Source organism: Melospiza georgiana, chromosome 21, assembly GCF_028018845.1.
Source record: "Melospiza georgiana isolate bMelGeo1 chromosome 21, bMelGeo1.pri, whole genome shotgun sequence".
NCBI classification, from domain to species: Eukaryota; Metazoa; Chordata; class Aves; order Passeriformes; family Passerellidae; genus Melospiza; species Melospiza georgiana.
In genome coordinates this window covers 4,747,018-4,763,695 of record NC_080450.1, presented here as the reverse complement: position 1 = coordinate 4,763,695, position 16,678 = coordinate 4,747,018, and the positions used below count along the sequence as shown (strand labels likewise).

At 48.7% G+C, this 16,678-nt stretch overlaps 1 protein-coding gene across 1 annotated transcript; it reads right to left on the bottom strand.

Annotated features, from left to right (window-relative positions):
* Window positions 1-1,624: 1,624 nt before the first annotated feature.
* On the bottom strand, window positions 1,625-1,909 carry SMIM36 (small integral membrane protein 36). Its single transcript, XM_058039091.1, has one exon. It carries the CDS (start codon window positions 1,907-1,909, stop codon window positions 1,625-1,627), a length of 285 nt encoding a protein of 94 aa, XP_057895074.1.
* Window positions 1,910-16,678: the final 14,769 nt, after the last annotated feature.

Sequence of the window (16,678 nt, the reverse complement as noted above, 5' to 3'; positions counted from 1 at the left end):
CCAAACCAGGCATATCCATGACAAAGCCTTGAAAACAAAGCCTGGGTTCACCCACAAGAAACCAAAAGAAAAACCACTAACCATTCTGGCTCCTTTTCTTAAAATACAGTTAAATAAAAGGTACTCTTGAGATTTTCATTGCCAGAGCCAGGATGCTCTGTGGCTGATTCAGAAACCCCCAGCATGTCTGGGGATGTGGCACACGCAGACTGTTCCTACCCAGCTGGAGTACAAACCATGCAATCCAGGCAACAGCTTTGTTCAATTGTGGTTCAAATTCACTGCAGTTTATTTCTGGAAGTATTTAAAAGGCCTGTCCTGAAGACATTGGGACCACTGCATCCAGTGAGTCATCCATGACACCTGACACAGGGAATAAATCTCACTGTGTTTACAAAAGCTTTCTGTAGGATTCTGTGGGAACTTCACATTAACATGATGCAAAACAGCCTCTGGGACAGGCACCTGCAACAGTCTGGGTCCAGTGCTAATTTTCCCTTAATATCCAGCTAAAATCCACCACTTAAATAATATCACACATAGGAACTTGAGCACTATTTAGGGGGACACAATAACCTAGTGTTAAATATCCCATGGAACACTGAGAGGGAGAAAACCAGCAAGATGCAGAAGAAACTTGTTAACCAAAAAGGCCTTTAGCTTATAGCTCTGGAATCATGGGAATAGCAGGTCCTGATGCAGATAGCATTAGATTTGCTGGAGATACAATAACAGCCTTGACGTGGCCCAGCAGGAACCTGATAGAGCTGAAGAAAGGCTCAGGGCAGGAGGCAGGCTCAGACACGTGGAGATGGACACTAAAATCAGAAATGTGGGGTCAGAAATTCCTGTTCCAGTGCACAGTGGTGACACATGTTTCACATTACTGGTGAATTCACCTCAATTCCCACTTCCCCTTGGGCAGGAGGCATTGTAGCCAGCTTTTCCAGGAAGCACAGCACTGTACCCTGCCAGGGGATCTGTGCAGGGCAAGGGCTGCTCGGCTCCCTAAGAGCAGAGCTTGTGTTCTACCCACAGAAAATAAGTGCCAAGACAGGCTTGGCACTGCCCTCAGGGGAGCTCACAGCCAACATGGAAAGTATTGAATTCTGATGGGAGCAGCAGCTGGCTTCCACAGGAAAGGCACTATCCCCATCCTCTGAAAATCCTCGGTGTTTCTGCTCTCCTTGGGGCGGAGGGAACAGCCTTCCAAGGTCATTTGCATGACTGAGGAAGATGTGCCGAGGCTGTGGGGCAGCAGAGCTCAGCCCATTGGGGTGGGATGCCCTGAACAACCCTGCGTCCCTGCCAAAATAACTGCGCTGGGCACAACCCAAGATCAAACCAAGGTGCCTCATCAGAGCCTGAGAGGATAACAGCGTCACTGCTGCCGGCTGCCAGTGGGCTGCAAGGCAGCAGCAGAAATGGAAATTCGTCTCTTTATGGCTGGCGGGCAGAACTGTGAGCTCATATCGATGCAGAGCACAGCTCAACACCAAATGGTCCCCTGAGCAATGGCGCCACATCAAATAAATCTGAACGTACCTGGGGATCCCGCGATCCTTCTGCACACGGGGAGTAAACATAGCAGAGAGGCAGGGGCTGGAGCTGCAGGCAGGGTCCCTCACACCACTGTAGTCCTTTTCCCAGGCAGATCAGCAGGGTTCTCGTAGGCAGAGACGAGCCCCTTTGCCCAGCGAGTGCCAGGGGAGCCCTGCTGCATCACCACCAGCCGGATCGGGGGCTGGCTGTCTGCAGGGACCTCGGGAGCATATTCCTTGCTGGGATCCTTCCCTCTGCAGTCATAGAGCACGCAGGAGATCAGGAAAACCAGAAGCAGAATGACATAGCTAGATACCAGAATGATGAGATTCAAGGTAACGGGGTCAATCTCCAAATAAAAATCCATTTGGACCCATACTAGAGAGGGCAAACCTGGAGAAAGAAGTTTCATATGCACGAATGAGCAAGTGCTAACTGATCAGAATAGATGTATTGGCTTTGTGGTAAAAATACACTAATCCTCAGGTCTCCTGTAGCAATGGATTTCCCCGAACGGGACGATTAAAGCAGCTCAGTTTAATAACTTAAGCTCCTTCTTTTAATGCCACGTTGCCTACAGTGGCAGAAGCTAAATTTGATTGCTATATTGATAGGAAAACATGCCCCTTGCCCAGGGACCACCTTTTTCCTTGGTGGGCAGGTACCAAACTGGGTTTTCTCTAAGGGCATTTTGCAGAGCCTCCCTTCCTCAGGTGGGTTTGGACTCATGGGCTGAAAAACCTGAGCTGTGTAATTAGTAAATGAATACAGAAATAATTAGGAAGTTATTTGCAAGGTAACTTTTCTCAAAATCTCACATGCCTGATCACTGATTCTGACTAAATTCTTTCTGCCCTGGGCTAGTGCTACAGCAGTGTTTTAAAGTGAATTAAAGATGTTTATTGCCCAGGTCACTGTCAGTATTACAAGGACACGTCACACTGCTGTCACACACTGCCCAGCCAGTCCTTGCACAAATCCCTCTGTAGGATCCTGCTTCCCACAGGTTGCTCTGTCTCATTTGAGTCTCCCACGTGTGAGAAGGTACAACAAAACTGCAGCATTTCTGCAGCCAGGGGGCTGCCAATTTCTTTCTCCTGTGTGGATCCTCGGCTGAGAAGAGGGTGAAGTCTGCGAGTGCCTGGCAGCAGCGCCAGGCTCCTGACCACAAACCCTTCAAGTGCCTTTTGCACCTTCCAGATTTATGTCTCTGAAGCTGACAAGGGAGTAGGGACATAGAGAGCTGCCACTTGTCACCCACACAGTGCTTGGAGAGAGACCACCCCAGCTGCTGGAAGCCAGAGATGTCCAGGACACCAGGGAGGCAGCACAAAGGGATGGTGCCAGGAGCACCACAGACATCAGCACATCCACCTCTCCATGCAAAACCCCAAGGTTTTGGTTACAGCACAGGAGCCTTTAGGAAGAGATTAGGCTGTCCCAGCTCTGAGCAGCGGCAGAGCTGTGGAAAAGGGCTTTACGTGTCAGCAGGATCCGATCTGGCGCGTCTAAGCCGTAAGAAATATGTCACGGGGCCATCCTGCCGCCCGGGCCTCACACATGGCACCCGCCGTGAGGTCAACAGGGCTGCATCCCCCACCCACCATCTGCCCTCTCTGACGGCTCTTTAGCTGAGGAGAAGTTTGTACCAGAGGCTGGCACTGCCAGCGGCACCTTTGGCAGAGGGAGGGAGCCCCATGGCACCCGGGATGCACATTTGTGCGTCCCTGCTCTTCTGTGCCTGTCACACACCACATGCTGGGTCTGAGGCTCAGTATTTGGCTGTCAGATGTTGTGACAGTGTTCACGGGGGTCTCAGGTTGAGAGAAGAGACAAGGATTTGACTCTACGTTTCAGAAGGTTTGATTTATTATATTATGATATATATTACATTAAAACTATACTAAAAGAATAGAAGAAAGGATTTCCTCAGAAGGCTAGCTAAGAATAGAATAGGAAAGAAATCATAACAAAGGCTCTGTCTCGGATGTTAGGGAAACAGCAAAGAACCTCCCTACAATCAGAAAGAAAAAAAGATTTTAAAAAAAGGTTCTGTTAGAAGGGAGCTATAAAAGCTCTGTTTGGAGAGCAACAACAGCACAAATTGCAAAGGAGCTGCAGGCAATGGCTGAAGAGGATAAATCAGTCTGCAGGAAACTCCATGGTCTGACCCCAGAGGGGAGTTCAGCACTAGGTCCCTGCTGTGCCATCTCTGCAGAGCAGCTCAGGGCCGCTCCACACGCACTTTTGGCTGGAGGACTGAAGCTCAGGAGGGTGACCAGCTCACAAGGCATCAGAGGGATGCCCAGAGCAGAATATTCAGGCTCTGCTAGACTCAGACGTGTGGAAGCTAAGATCATTTCCCCTCCTTGTGCTCCCCAGCTGAAGGCTGAGGTGGCAGCAGAGCCTCGTGTGCCGTGGGAAGCGCTGGCACAGCAGAGCCCATTCCAGCCAGGGGAGAGTCACCACTGCCTGCCCTGATTGACTTAACCATGGTGTCATCACTAAAAACAGCCCTTCAAAAAGAAATCACTTCAATCTAGCAGCAGTGGGAAGGATGGGAATAGGGATGGCAGCAATAGCAGCACAGGCTGACAGAAGAGTGAACGGGCTGAGATGGGGTGTCAGACAGGACAACACCAGCATAACACCTTGTCCTGCCAAGTCCCTGATGCTCAGGACAGGAAAGGTGGACACTTAGAGGTTACAGGCAGCTGCCCAGCCCATTGCCTTCCTCATGCAAGTCATAATTTAAGAGGGAAATTGCAGAGATTCCAGGACCACAGGGAGAAACCTGATGTGATCAGGAGCCACAGTTACCCCAGTACCTACAGTCCAGACCGAGTGCCCAGAGCAAATCCAGGGAAAGCAGGTCTGTTACCCACCCATGTGCAGCCACCAAGGGCAGAGCCACTGAGCCCCTCTGGGTGCCCAAATGCCAGTTTGAGCAGGGCAGGCTGTTTGAGAGGGGCCATACATGAGGGTTTGTGTGTGTGTGCGTAGCCCAGCCTTCTGAGGTCACGCACAAACCCTGCCAGGGTCGAGAAGCACCTGACCCCTTCCCCTACTCTCCCCTGTCTCCTATGGCCTATCTATTTCCCTAGTGCAAGAATAATGCAATAGATCTGAGAACTTTGGGGAAAGGAACCTGAAATTCACCAGCAGCAAAAAAAAAAAAAAATAACAGAAGGTGAGGCACAGACAGCAGCCGGCAGCACCAGAGACCTGAACTCACAGAACCAAAATGAACAAGGGGACAGCGCGGCTTTCCGGCCGGGTTCGCTGCTTTTCCCTGCAGGCTTTTCCAGCTCGGTTTTTAAGCTCCCGGAGCTCCCAGCCCCGATCGCGGCCGGCCACACGTAGGAGCTGTTGCTCTCCTGATGGAGCCCCGCGGAGCCGGCCGGGCCCGGCAGGTGGCACCGGACTACCAACAGTGGTCCGAACGTCCCGAGAGAGCCGGCAGCGCCTGCCAGAAGGGAAACCTCTGCTTTTAACCTTTTCTGCTCTTTAACATCTTCTGCTTTTACCTTTCCGCTCTGCCTTTAACCCCCTCTGCTCGCTGGGGCCTGCGCTGTGCCGGCGCCTGCAGGGGGAGCGCAGGCCCCGCCGTGCCCGCTCCGGGAAGTGTTGCCACAGTGGTTTAAACTCCTTCCTATTTACAGCTTCATTTGTTCTGTGTTCCATCTCTGCAGCAGCAGCAAAGAGCAGTGGAAATGTGAAACCCAGGGCACAGGGAATATTTCTCTGTCTGAAATGCTTGATATTGGATGCAGGTGTCCTGGAATGGGTAAAGCTGATTCAAACTGGGTTTCAGTTTTTCTGTAGCTGGGCTGTTTGCTTGATTTGTCTTCTGTCCCATAACTCAAGAGCTCATCAAGAGGATGCAGATATAAAATTAATGATGTAGACATACTTGCACCAAATTCAATGAAACCCTTTTGCTTACCCCATCTGAGTTTTCTATCAAACTCAAAATTGCTCCATATAAACTATCCTGTCCTTTCCATTGCTCTGACTTGGAGCTGCACAAATAACTTTAAGGATAAACTTCCCTTCTTTCCCTGGCCCTGAAATCCATGCTGAGATGCCTTGGGAATGGTTTAGGTGCACACAGTGCTCTGCCCAGGTGTGTGTGTTGAGCTGAACAGGAGCTATGAACTAATTGTGACTGTCAGAAATCAAATTATTATTGTAGGTAGTAAAGCATTTAATCTGAGAAATCACAAAGTGAGAGCTTCAGCTTCTTGTTTTATTGCCTATGAAGAGTAAGGGTTATATTATTTCTCTCCTTATTCCTAGTAAATGAGGATTTTTCTGGTGGAGTGGTAGCAAGAGGCACTTGCTGTGCCCAGATCTGGGGGTGTGCTGGGTTTGGTGACCTCCCCACCAACACAACTGTGGCCTGGAAGAGGAAAATAGGTGCTGGCACCCTCCCAGAAAAGCCAGGGGCTACAGACATCCAGGAGAAGCTGCTGTACCCAGGGGCACGAGGGGAAATGAAGGCTCCAGCTTTGGGCAGTGTTGCCCACCAATTTCTGCCATTGCAGACAGAGCTGCTGAGCAGTTCCTGGTTCTGTTTGCCACTAAATCTGTGTGTCCTCCCTCAGGGTGATAGAGATGTGTTTGCCTCTCTCTGTTTGCCTTGAATAAACCTCTGTGGGGCAGGGTGTCAGGAGTACATCACTATTCCTGGGCACACTGGGGTGCTGCTGTGACTGTGGTACCAATCTGTGGGCAATAAATCAGTTTTGCTCCTGAATTCAGTCTGATTTGCATTCAAGACCCTGCACCCTTGGGATGACTGGCAACATGCAGCTGCTTTTTTAGGAACCAGGGGACTTCTGTGAGCTGGGGATGGGTAGAGGGTCTTTGCCCTAGTGAGCAGATTTGCTGGCAGAATAAATCATAGGAGTCATTTCCTCCAAGCCAGAGGTCTCCAGGCCAGGCTCCTGACTGCTGCTCTGAGTAAGATGTTGGGCGAGGGAGGCAGAGGGGAGTTAGATGATGAGAAAGGAGTCTCCAAATTAACTTGGCAAGATCTGTCAAGAGGCCCTGCAGAGTTCTTTGCTCAATTCAGCTGGGGGAACTGGAGGGAAAAAACCCTGAGCTTTCTGGAGCAGCTTTTCTTGTTTGTTTTGCTTTTTCAGACTTCTTTCAGATTGGCAATGTCACATCATGTGTGACGGCAGCAAATAAAGTGAATTCTGAATTAATTTTGGTTTTGTTGTATTTTGTTTTTTTCAGGGAATACAGGCCTCTCTCAAAAGAGGATACTTGAATACCGGTCAGACACCTGGTGAGCAACCCAGCTGTTCTCAGCTGTTCTTTCCATCTCTCTTTTTCATTGTTTGCAGAAACAATGAAGTGATCGAGGACTAAGAGGGTTGAACTGAAAAAAAAAAAAGAGCCCCAAGTGCCAAGCTCTTTAGTGCTCTTTGTAAAACCCAAATAAATGGAAAAATAAATCAAGCTTAGACACCAACAGGAAATTGAAAAGTTACATCAATGGAAGGACAGAAATGTATACGTCAATCATTTGGCTGGAGATGTTGTGGTATAAACAGATTTTTATCACTTATAGCTCTCTATTCAAATAATTCTGTCCCAGAGTTCTTTTGTAACAGTACACATCACAATTTTGTCAACAAGCCTCTGGGAACAAATATGAAAAATAGAGCAAGACTGGCTTTGCTCTCCCTCATTTCAAGTTCACAAAGTTTTTACAGCATTGGCTTGATTCAGAAAAACAGAAATAGCTTATACCTAAACCTCAGTCAAGGCAGCAGGACTTGTTTGATGCCCAAGTGGGCACATCCCAAAGTGTTTTGTTGAGTAGAGTTGGACTCCTTGAACTGCTCCATCCGCACTGTGCTCACACCTCATTCTCACTGTCACCTCTGGTTTTCCTTCTTCATAGCAAGACACATTTCTGTGAGTTGGTTCATTTGCCCCCAGGGAAAGGCTGGATGTGACAGCAGACTGTCCCCATTCCAACACCCCAAGCTGCCATCCCATCCCTGCACAGGGTCATTGTGCTGCAGCTCCATCCCAGGGACGTGGTCTCTGTCCCTGCTGCCCTCGGGCGGGGACAGCCGGCCAATGACGACAGAGCCTCTGCCTTCCTTGGGAGATAAAAGATATGGGGACACAAACAGCGATAAGTAACTGATGTCACTCCTGTCCCCTGCCTCACCCACTTCCACTCTGTTTACCAGCAGGAATTGTTGTTTTGTCTCTGCTCCCTCCACACCCGCCGGTTACTCTGTGTTCCTTTGGACAGCAAAGGAGTCCAGCCTGCAGCAAGGGCCTTTCCTGGGAGATTTTCCCTCTGACCAGGCAGGAACTCTGTCCCCCTGCTGTGGAGACATTTAGGCCTCTGATCTTCTCCTTCTGACACTTGGGCTCTCCCTCTTGTCCAGACCCAGCAGTTGCACTGCAGTCAGTCCTGCCATATTCCTCAGGTTTCTTTCCTGGCGCCAGACTTGGTTTTCTGCTACAAGTTTAATCTAAATAATTTTGCATTGTTCTTTCCTGGCCACTGTCCTATCATCTCTTCACTGTTCCCTCCTGGCTTCCTCTGTGGTTCCCATCTGTCTGCTTCAGTCAAGTTTTGATGTCATTCATTGGACATCTTGTTATTACTTGTCTCAGCATTCTGGTTTTTCTCTGCTCTTGTGAATGCATTCCATGTATTTCAGCCTCTCTGAGTGAAATCTTGGTCCAGAGTATCCAAACTGAACTCAAATCCAGGCTATCCAAAAAGGCCTGAGCTGAAGGGGAAGGCAGGATGCTGTGAAGGTGCCCATGAAAATGTTCACAAGCACAAGGTGAACTGAGCTGAGCCCAGCTGGCCAAAACCCCTGAAATGCTCTACAGACCTGTGTGAACTCTGCTAAAATACAGTTCTGTTCTGAAAGCAGGCACTGCTTAGGGTTTTACATGATTTGCTGGAGAATCACGAGTTTCCTGTCTCCATGTGACTGCTGAGGACCTGGTTTGCCAATCTCCACACAAATGGGCAACTTGATGCACATGGGAATGAAATTACTTCATGCTCCCAGGTAAGTAACTACCTAGCTGGTAAGCATTTAACTACACCTTGGGTCATTCACTGGGGACAAATAAGAAGCAAAATTGACATAAATACATGATATTCTGAGAACAGTTCCAACACTTTTAGAAGCTCATGCAGCAAAAGTGGCCAAAGAGGAAGTGTTAAAAGTTTAAGCTTTAAACCACCATTTGTGTCACCCTGTGAAAAGGGAGGGTGATACAACAATTTATGCTCTTGGGCTGAGTGCCTCACTGTACAGGGACATCTATTTTCAGTTTAATTTAACAAACCTGTCTTTTGGCTAATGTTCAGCAGTTCTTGTCACAGCTATGCTCAAATGATCAATAATCCCTGGGGACAGAGGTGTTCTAGTCAGACTGTCAGCAATGTGCCATCTCTGGCCATGAGTCAATGACATTTTCCAGCAGCCCAGCAGCTGCAGCCACCACAAAATGAAAGCTTTGTGTCATATGAGGCTGGGCCATGCCAACCTCCCCTTCCCTGCCCACACTTCAGTTCACACCTGGGCAGGGCAGGCTGAGCCTCCTGACAGTCACCAGTGGGAACCCCCCATCAGCACTGCCCTGGTTTGGGCAACACCTCAATAAACTGAGTGCAGCCAGGAGTTGTTTTCATTCTTATTCTGACAAATCAGCTAATTAGAGTACAAAATAATATTCTCAGGCTTGGCAAATCCTTTTGACTTTGAAAGATTTTAAAATTTATTTTGGTTTTTCTTGCTCAGACAACATGGAGACTCGGTGCTAAACTACACAAAACAAATTTAATATCCAATTACAAACAGTTGGCTCTGGTCTGGAAGCACTTCAGTTAACTGCCATGATTCAAAGGAGAAAAATTATTTCATTTTGAATACCATAATGCTTTTTAAACACAGCACATTGGCTGACCCATCCTGGATCACGACCTCAAGAACTTCACAAACTTGTTTTTGAAAATGAGGTTCGTGCCTTGTCCCGTTAAATGGATGTTCAAGCTGCAGTGAGGGGAGAGGAGCTGCCCATCTGCCCTTGGTGATGTTTCAAGGGAGACACACAGAGGTCTAGAGTGACCCACGTGTGTTATCCCAGGCCTAACACCAGTCCTGACTCCCTGATCCTGGCCCACAAAGGTGCAGGAAACACCCAGCAGGCACAGGCAGCTCCTCAGCAAGGAAGGGAACAGCTCACCTCTATAAGTGTGTTTGGCAGTGCAAGGATTTAAGGGGTGTTACACCCCTGAGTCTTCCATGGCAGTACTCACTCAATCCTGAGGGTGCTGCCTTCAGGGATTGACAGAACAAAGCCATTCTTTTGGGCTGGATTCACACCAAAGTGTTTTCTTCAGATCCAGTGCTGAAATTTCCTAAGAAGACACCAATTCTCACAGCTCAGGTGGACATTGGTACCTGTCCTCCAGTACTTGTCCTTCAGCTTCACAAAGGGCAGAGTTTTAAAGCAGCACCACATGCCTTTAGGGAAATCTAGGGGTGTAACAGGAGGTGAATGAGGTGCCTGATCCTGTACAGAAGGTATTTGTGCTCAGAGGTGTGTTAAGTTTCACAAGACTCAGTCAATCCCCGGGGTCCATGTGGACCACCCAGCTGCATGGCAAGAAAACCATTTTTTTCCTCATGGTTTTGTCCATACTTTATGTGTTTTGCAGCTTTTACAGCTCTTTTGTTTTCCCAGCTGGTTTGCCTGAGATCAGGTCACAGAAAGCAAAGGGCTTGGTCAGAATTTAAACAAAAGCTCTTTCAAATTTAAAAAGAAGAAAGAAAGAAAAAAACCCACTCGGAGAGAGACCCCTTCTCCAATGAGGGAGTTTGATTTGAAGGCTTTTCTGCAGGAAAACCAAGGCTGAATTGACCCATGACTAGCACTGCCAAGGTATGTAAGGTGGCTGAGATTTGATTATCTCTGTAAAGAAAGGGAATTTCAGGAAATCAGAATATTTTAGGTCATAGGTTGGACTAGATGATCTTAAAGGTCTTTTCCAACCTAGTTAGTTCTGAGATTCTGTGAAAAGACTTCAGCAACAAAAATACATACCCAGGATTTAAGATAAGGGATAAAAACTCCTTCCTGATAGGCAGCCATCAGAAAAACCAGGAAGGATAGAAGGGTAGAAGATCAAAACCTGAGATGGATGGATGGATGCAGGACAGAGAAGCTCCCAGCACAGCCATGGATGGATGGATGGATGGATGCAGAGCAGAGAAGCTCCCAGCACAGCCATGATTGGATGGATGGATGCAGAGCAGAGAAGCTCCAAGCACAGCCATGGATGGATGGATGCAGAGCAGAGAAGCTCCCAGCACAGCCATGGATGGATGGATGGATGCAGGACAGAGAAGCTCCCAGCACAGCCACAGATGGATGGATGCAGAGCAGAGAAGCTCCCAGCACAGCCATGGATGGATGGATGGATGCAGAGAAGCTCAGGCCCCAGCACAGCCATGGATGGATGGATGCAGAGCAGAGAAGCTCCCAGCACAGCCATGGATGGATGCATGCAGAGGAGGAAATCTCCCAGCACAGCCATGGATGGATGGGTGGATGCAGAGCAGAGAAGCTCAGCTCCAGCACAGCCATGGATGGATGCATAGCAGAGAAGCTCCCAGCACAGCCATGGATGGATGGATGCAGGACAGAGAAGCTCCCAGCACAGCCATGGATGGATGGGTGGATGCATAGCAGAGAAGCTCCCAGCACAGCCATGGATGGATGCAGAGCAGAGAAGCTCCCAGCACAGCCATGGATGGATGGATGGATGCAGAGCAGAGAAGCTCCCAGCACAGCCATGGATGGATGGATGCAGAGCAGAGAAGCTCAGCTCCAGCACAGCCATGGATGGATGCAGAGCAGAGAAGCTCCCAGCACAGCCATGGACTGGGTTTGAACACAGCCCCTGTGAGGGTGAAATCCCAGCCTGACTGAGGGTCCCAGGGCAGCCCAAGCACAGCACAGCAGGGCTGCAGGGCAATGCTGGGGAGCTGAGAGGGGCAGGTTTCCCTGGGCACACAACAAATGCTGCCAGTTTTACCCTTGGTCAGATTTCCAAGAACCAGACCCTGTCATCAAGTAATTCAATGGCAGCTTCTTTATGTTCCTGGAACACACAGATCAAGATTTCTACTTGCCTGGCAGGAACTGAACAGGCTTTGAATGAACCAGAATTTCTAGAGAAAAACATTAAGTCCTTCATTTTATATATGCAAACCCCACAACTCCAATTGTCTGTGAGCTCATTGGGGTGTCATACATCTATCACTGACATTTTATGCCCATGCAGACAGAGTATCCTGCATTTTGAACAACTGCGAGAACAGAAATTTTGTTCCCATGGAAGCTAATTTTTTTATTACTCTTCTAAACCTCGTCTTAATACTTCCAAGTGTACTTTGGACAGTGGCCAAGCTGTGCACGTGTGGTAGGAAGCTGCCTGGCAAAAGGGACCAGGGAGAGTGGCTGCACAGGCTCCTGTGGCATCTGAGCCCAGGAGAGGCAGAAGGCAGCAGCAGCAGCTTGGCTGGAGAGGGGATGGTGAATGTCACCCCACAGGGGCCAGGCAAGAGGCTGCTCTTACTGTAACAGGGTGGAAAAGCAACATGTAGAGATTAAAAATAAAAAAGGGAGAGCGAGCTCCTTTGATAGCCTCAATATCACAATCAGGAGAGACTTCCTGGCCTCATATTTTCCATATAAACACTCTTCACTGGATAAAGTTAATGGTTCCCTAACTGCAAGGCAGAAGGGCTTGATCAGTTTAATTGACGTCACAGATTGGGTATTTTAATGAAATGTGCTGTGCTTCCCCCATTTATATGTTTGACCCTAACCTTTACCAGATGTTCAATCCCTGCTCCCTCGCAGACACTGCAGCTCTGTGTTTGGGAGGCTCTTGGAAAGCTGGAATCAAATCCTGTGACAGGAACCCTTTTGTTTGAGCTGCTCCCTGCCATGGGGATGGCTGCACAGAGGGCTCTGCTCAGCAGGAGTGTGCCCAGGAGAGGAGGGAGCACAGCCAGCAGGATCACACTGTGCTTTGCCTGCCTGTGTGGGAGGGTAAAGGACACACTGCTGCTCCCCTGCCACTGCCAGGGATGAAATCACAGCCTTCCCTTCCAGCCCCTCCAAACTGTGGCCCTGAGACCAAAAGAAAGAGCCAGAAAGCCTGAACTGGGGATTTGGCTCTGCCACGTCCCCTTGGGCACTCTGTTCCTGCCTCTCAGCCTTGTTTTCCCAGGCACAAAACAGGACAATGTCCCTTTGCCCAATTACATCCTGTGTTTATCAGGGGCAGGGCTGGGGAGAGGCTGCAGGCTTGGATTAGGAGTGCTCCCTCCTGTCCCCTGGGACAGCCCAGGCTCTTCCTTGAGAAGAGCCAAGAAGAAAACAGTACCAGCACCACAGACCCAGCACCCCTGTGTTGCTCTGGATGCAAACCTGCTCCAGGCTGAGACCCTCACAAGTTATATCTCCCTGAGCTCTGCAAGACTGAAGCCAGCCGGAAATAAATCACCAGGAAAAGGGCATGCCATCAAAAAAGATGCCATCAAAAGTTTTCCAGTGTTTGATGGTCATTTAGATCGTCTCCTGCTTATTCTTTTTTCAAAGAGAAGACAAAATGATGGAGCAAGAGAGGGTTAAAAGAATATCCACATTCCCAAACCTCAGCTTTGGTTTTCAATCATTTTAGATAAATTGCAAGCTGGACCCCAGCCACCCTTTAGTTCTGGGTTTGGATTAGCAAATTGAAAGTCACAGATGAGGTTTTGCAAAACCAAACCCATATCCTCCTTGGCCTGCTCCTGGCTGAAATTGAGCTTGCCTTGAGCAAAAATGAGTGAATCACTCTTTCAAACACATACACCAAAAATGCTGAACTCAACAACCACAAACTGGGAGTACAACAGCCTGTGCAAGGCACTCATTCCTTTTAACCCCAGAGAGACTGAACTTGCAGCACCAGCACTTTGCAGTAAATCAGGCAGCAAAAACATTTGGAAATGTCAAAAAAGGAAAAATGGATGGTTTTGTTTTTGGTAATTCCATGCACACACATAAAAACTATGTATTCTGTGGCCAAACATTTGTTCCTGAGCAGATGACAGTGGCTGTTAGCATGGCAGCCTCAGACCTGCTGGTGTTTCTGGTGTTTTGCTTTGGCATTGATCCTGCAACAAGGTTCATGGATTTCACCAAAGTGTGTCTGGGGTCCTCCTGAGCCCAGGATAAAATCCAGTACAGCTGCCCTGCCTCAAGCACACCCCTCACTGTAACCCCAAACAATACTCATGTGCAGGTTGAGTCTAAAGTGCTGATTATGTTTTTGAAAGTCACATCTGCTTCTCAGCCCATTCTATTGCAGAGGAAATCTTCCTCCTGCCTGGTGTAGGCACAGGATGAAGACAGGATCATGAAGGACAAGCCCTGCCCTGTCAAGGAGCACAGGACAAAACCTGATGTCCCTGCAGCACTGCCCATGTCAGCAGGGACTGTCCCACAGCACCACCAGCCTGGGGTTTTGTTCCCAGGACATGCAGAAACAAGTGGGAAATATACAGGAAATCAGATCCCATCTCCTGATCACAAACCCATTAACATCGCCACACTTTTATTAGCAGGAAATCCTAAATCCAGTCATCAAGATGTTCATGTAATTGCAATCTGATAAAAACAGCAGGTAGGGCCTCTCTCAGCCCCAAGGTGGGTGGAGGGGCTGCTCTGAGTTCCCAAATTCACACAGAAAATACAGCCTGAGCACCAACAGTTAAGAGTATTTTACCAGTGGTAATGAGAGGGATTCCAGCAGAGTAGGAAATAACATCATTTTCATTTGAATCAGGGCTGAGAATGAGACCAGGCTGTCTTCCCTGCCAAAATTTACACATCCTCACAGACAGACATATTGCAAGTGACTTTTCCAGCCAGCCAGGAGACAGCCACACAACCCACACCAGCTCTGGCAGGGCTCACATGCCACAGTGTCCTACAATGTGTCTGTCTCTCTGGAAGAAGCATGGAGAGGGTTGTTTTTCTACTTGCTGGCGATGAATTATTCCACTTCTCCTGCTCACCAAACACAGTGTCAGGATCTGAGCTGATCTCAGATAATGCACAGCTCCTCTTGCTGCAGCCATCTCCCTGGGAGGCTTCACTCAACTGCACAAGGAAACTGCCTCAAATGATGGAAAGTGGAGCCAATGAAGCAGCCAGCATATGAATTATTTTTTTCTGTTTTCATAACTGGGGACCATAGATGGAGAGTCTGGATTTATGGCAGAGTTCACAGCTCTGCTGCCTCCCAGCAGCTGCTGTGCAAAATAAATCATCACTTAAAAAATCACTGAGTCAAGAGACTGAGAAGGAAAAAGTTCAGGTTCTTCTCAATGAAACCAATAATTGATAATTAATTATCCAAACGGAAAATGTTCTTTTCATCTTCTCACTGAAATGTGTCACTCCCTCCTTTCTGTATCCATGAATGCATTCACTCAATGGCATGGATAAAAGCAGGGTGACAGGGCCAGGCTGCAGGGAGGTGCCACCAGCACCAGCATGGAAGTGACAAGTGCAGTGAATTTGGTGGCTCTGGCTCACGTGGGAGGGGAAGGAAGAGCAGGAATCTGAAGATGGCTGTTGCCTTGGACGTGCTGAAGTCGTTGTTGATTTCAGGCCAGGGAAGAATGATCGGACCTGCTGCGTTCCCTCGTGGTCTTGGCTCCCACTCATAAAGGCACTTAAAAAGCTGTCTAGCTTCAAGTATGTGCTTAAGTGCTGAATTAGTGAATTAGCATATTTACTTGTCTGCAATCTCTTCAAAAGCCAATTGGAAGCCCTGGGACTTTGATGAATGTCTTGGATGGCCCCTGGGACAGAGCACAGGTCCCAAGTTACCCTCCCTGACCACACTTCTGTGGCAGCCCTGTCCTGAGAAGCTGCTGTGTGAGAAGCTGAAGTTGATGCTCCTCTCTGGTCATCTCTAAGCTATACTGATGTAATTTTAGGGATCAGTTTCCTCCTGCCACTTGCCACACTCAGTGCCTTTTGGAAACTTCTGGTTGCATGGAGCAGAGCTCACTGTCCCCCTCCAGAAAGGAGCTGATATTCTTGTGCTCAGAGTCTGCTTCTCCTGCTAATTGAGGTTCTGAATGCAGTGATGCTTTTCCTTTGAATTAATTAGGAAGAAGCAGTTTCCAAGGAATGCTACCCATGGCTCCCATCAAAGGCTGCAGGGGCAGTGATGCACCCCGAGAAGCAGCGGATGTGACTCAGGGGCCAAATGAGTCAGCCCTGCACATCCTCCTCACAGCCCTGAGCCCTGGGGTGCCCTGGCCATGCCAGCTGGGAGGAGATGTCCCCTTGCTCCTCAGACCACAGCAGTGCCCCATCCCCAGCACTGTCCCCGTGGTCCTGCAGCTCTGCACCATCAAACTCCCCAACTGGGAACTTAAAATCTTTCGTTTGTTCATGATGCCCACAACAAATAAGAGCTGCATTTCTGGTGAGTGTCAAGCCTGGGTGCAGAAGACCTCAAGTCTTCTCAGCTCATTAAAAAACAGAGAAGCCAATTCCAAAGGAACTTGAAGCCAAATGAAGTGCTGAAACCAGCAGTTTCTTTTATAACTTCTGTGGGAGCAACATCCTTGTTGCTGCAGCCCCAGGGGAAGATCACAGCCCTGGCCCATGTGCCCCTTCCCCTCTCCTTTTGCCAAACTGCAGCAAATAATGGATTTTTAGACTTCTGTGGAAAGTCTAAGCTAAATTCTTGACGATTCCTGTAAAATCTGGAAGCTGAACAAGCCTGGCTTCCCCACTCACACCCTGTGTAATTTTGTGGTGCTGCTCTGCAGTGCAGGGGAGAGCTGTGGCCATCTGTTTTTCTGGATGGGAGAGGGAAGGAGCCACAAGGAAAGTTCTGGTGGGGCAGCTCAGCTCTGGGCTGTGATTTATAACTGCAAATACAACAATCCTCTCCAAATGCCCTGGTGTTGCTCAGGAACCAGAGTCCAGCTCAAGAGCAGGCTCAGGTCACTCGAGTTTAATGAGCACTGACTTGGGAAGGCAGATAAATTGC

What these genes read in the sequence shown, in the direction of transcription:
- SMIM36 (XM_058039091.1), bottom strand. Translation starts at nt 1,909, where the DNA reads ATGGATTTTTATTTGGAGATTGACCCCGTTACCTTGAATCTCATCATT.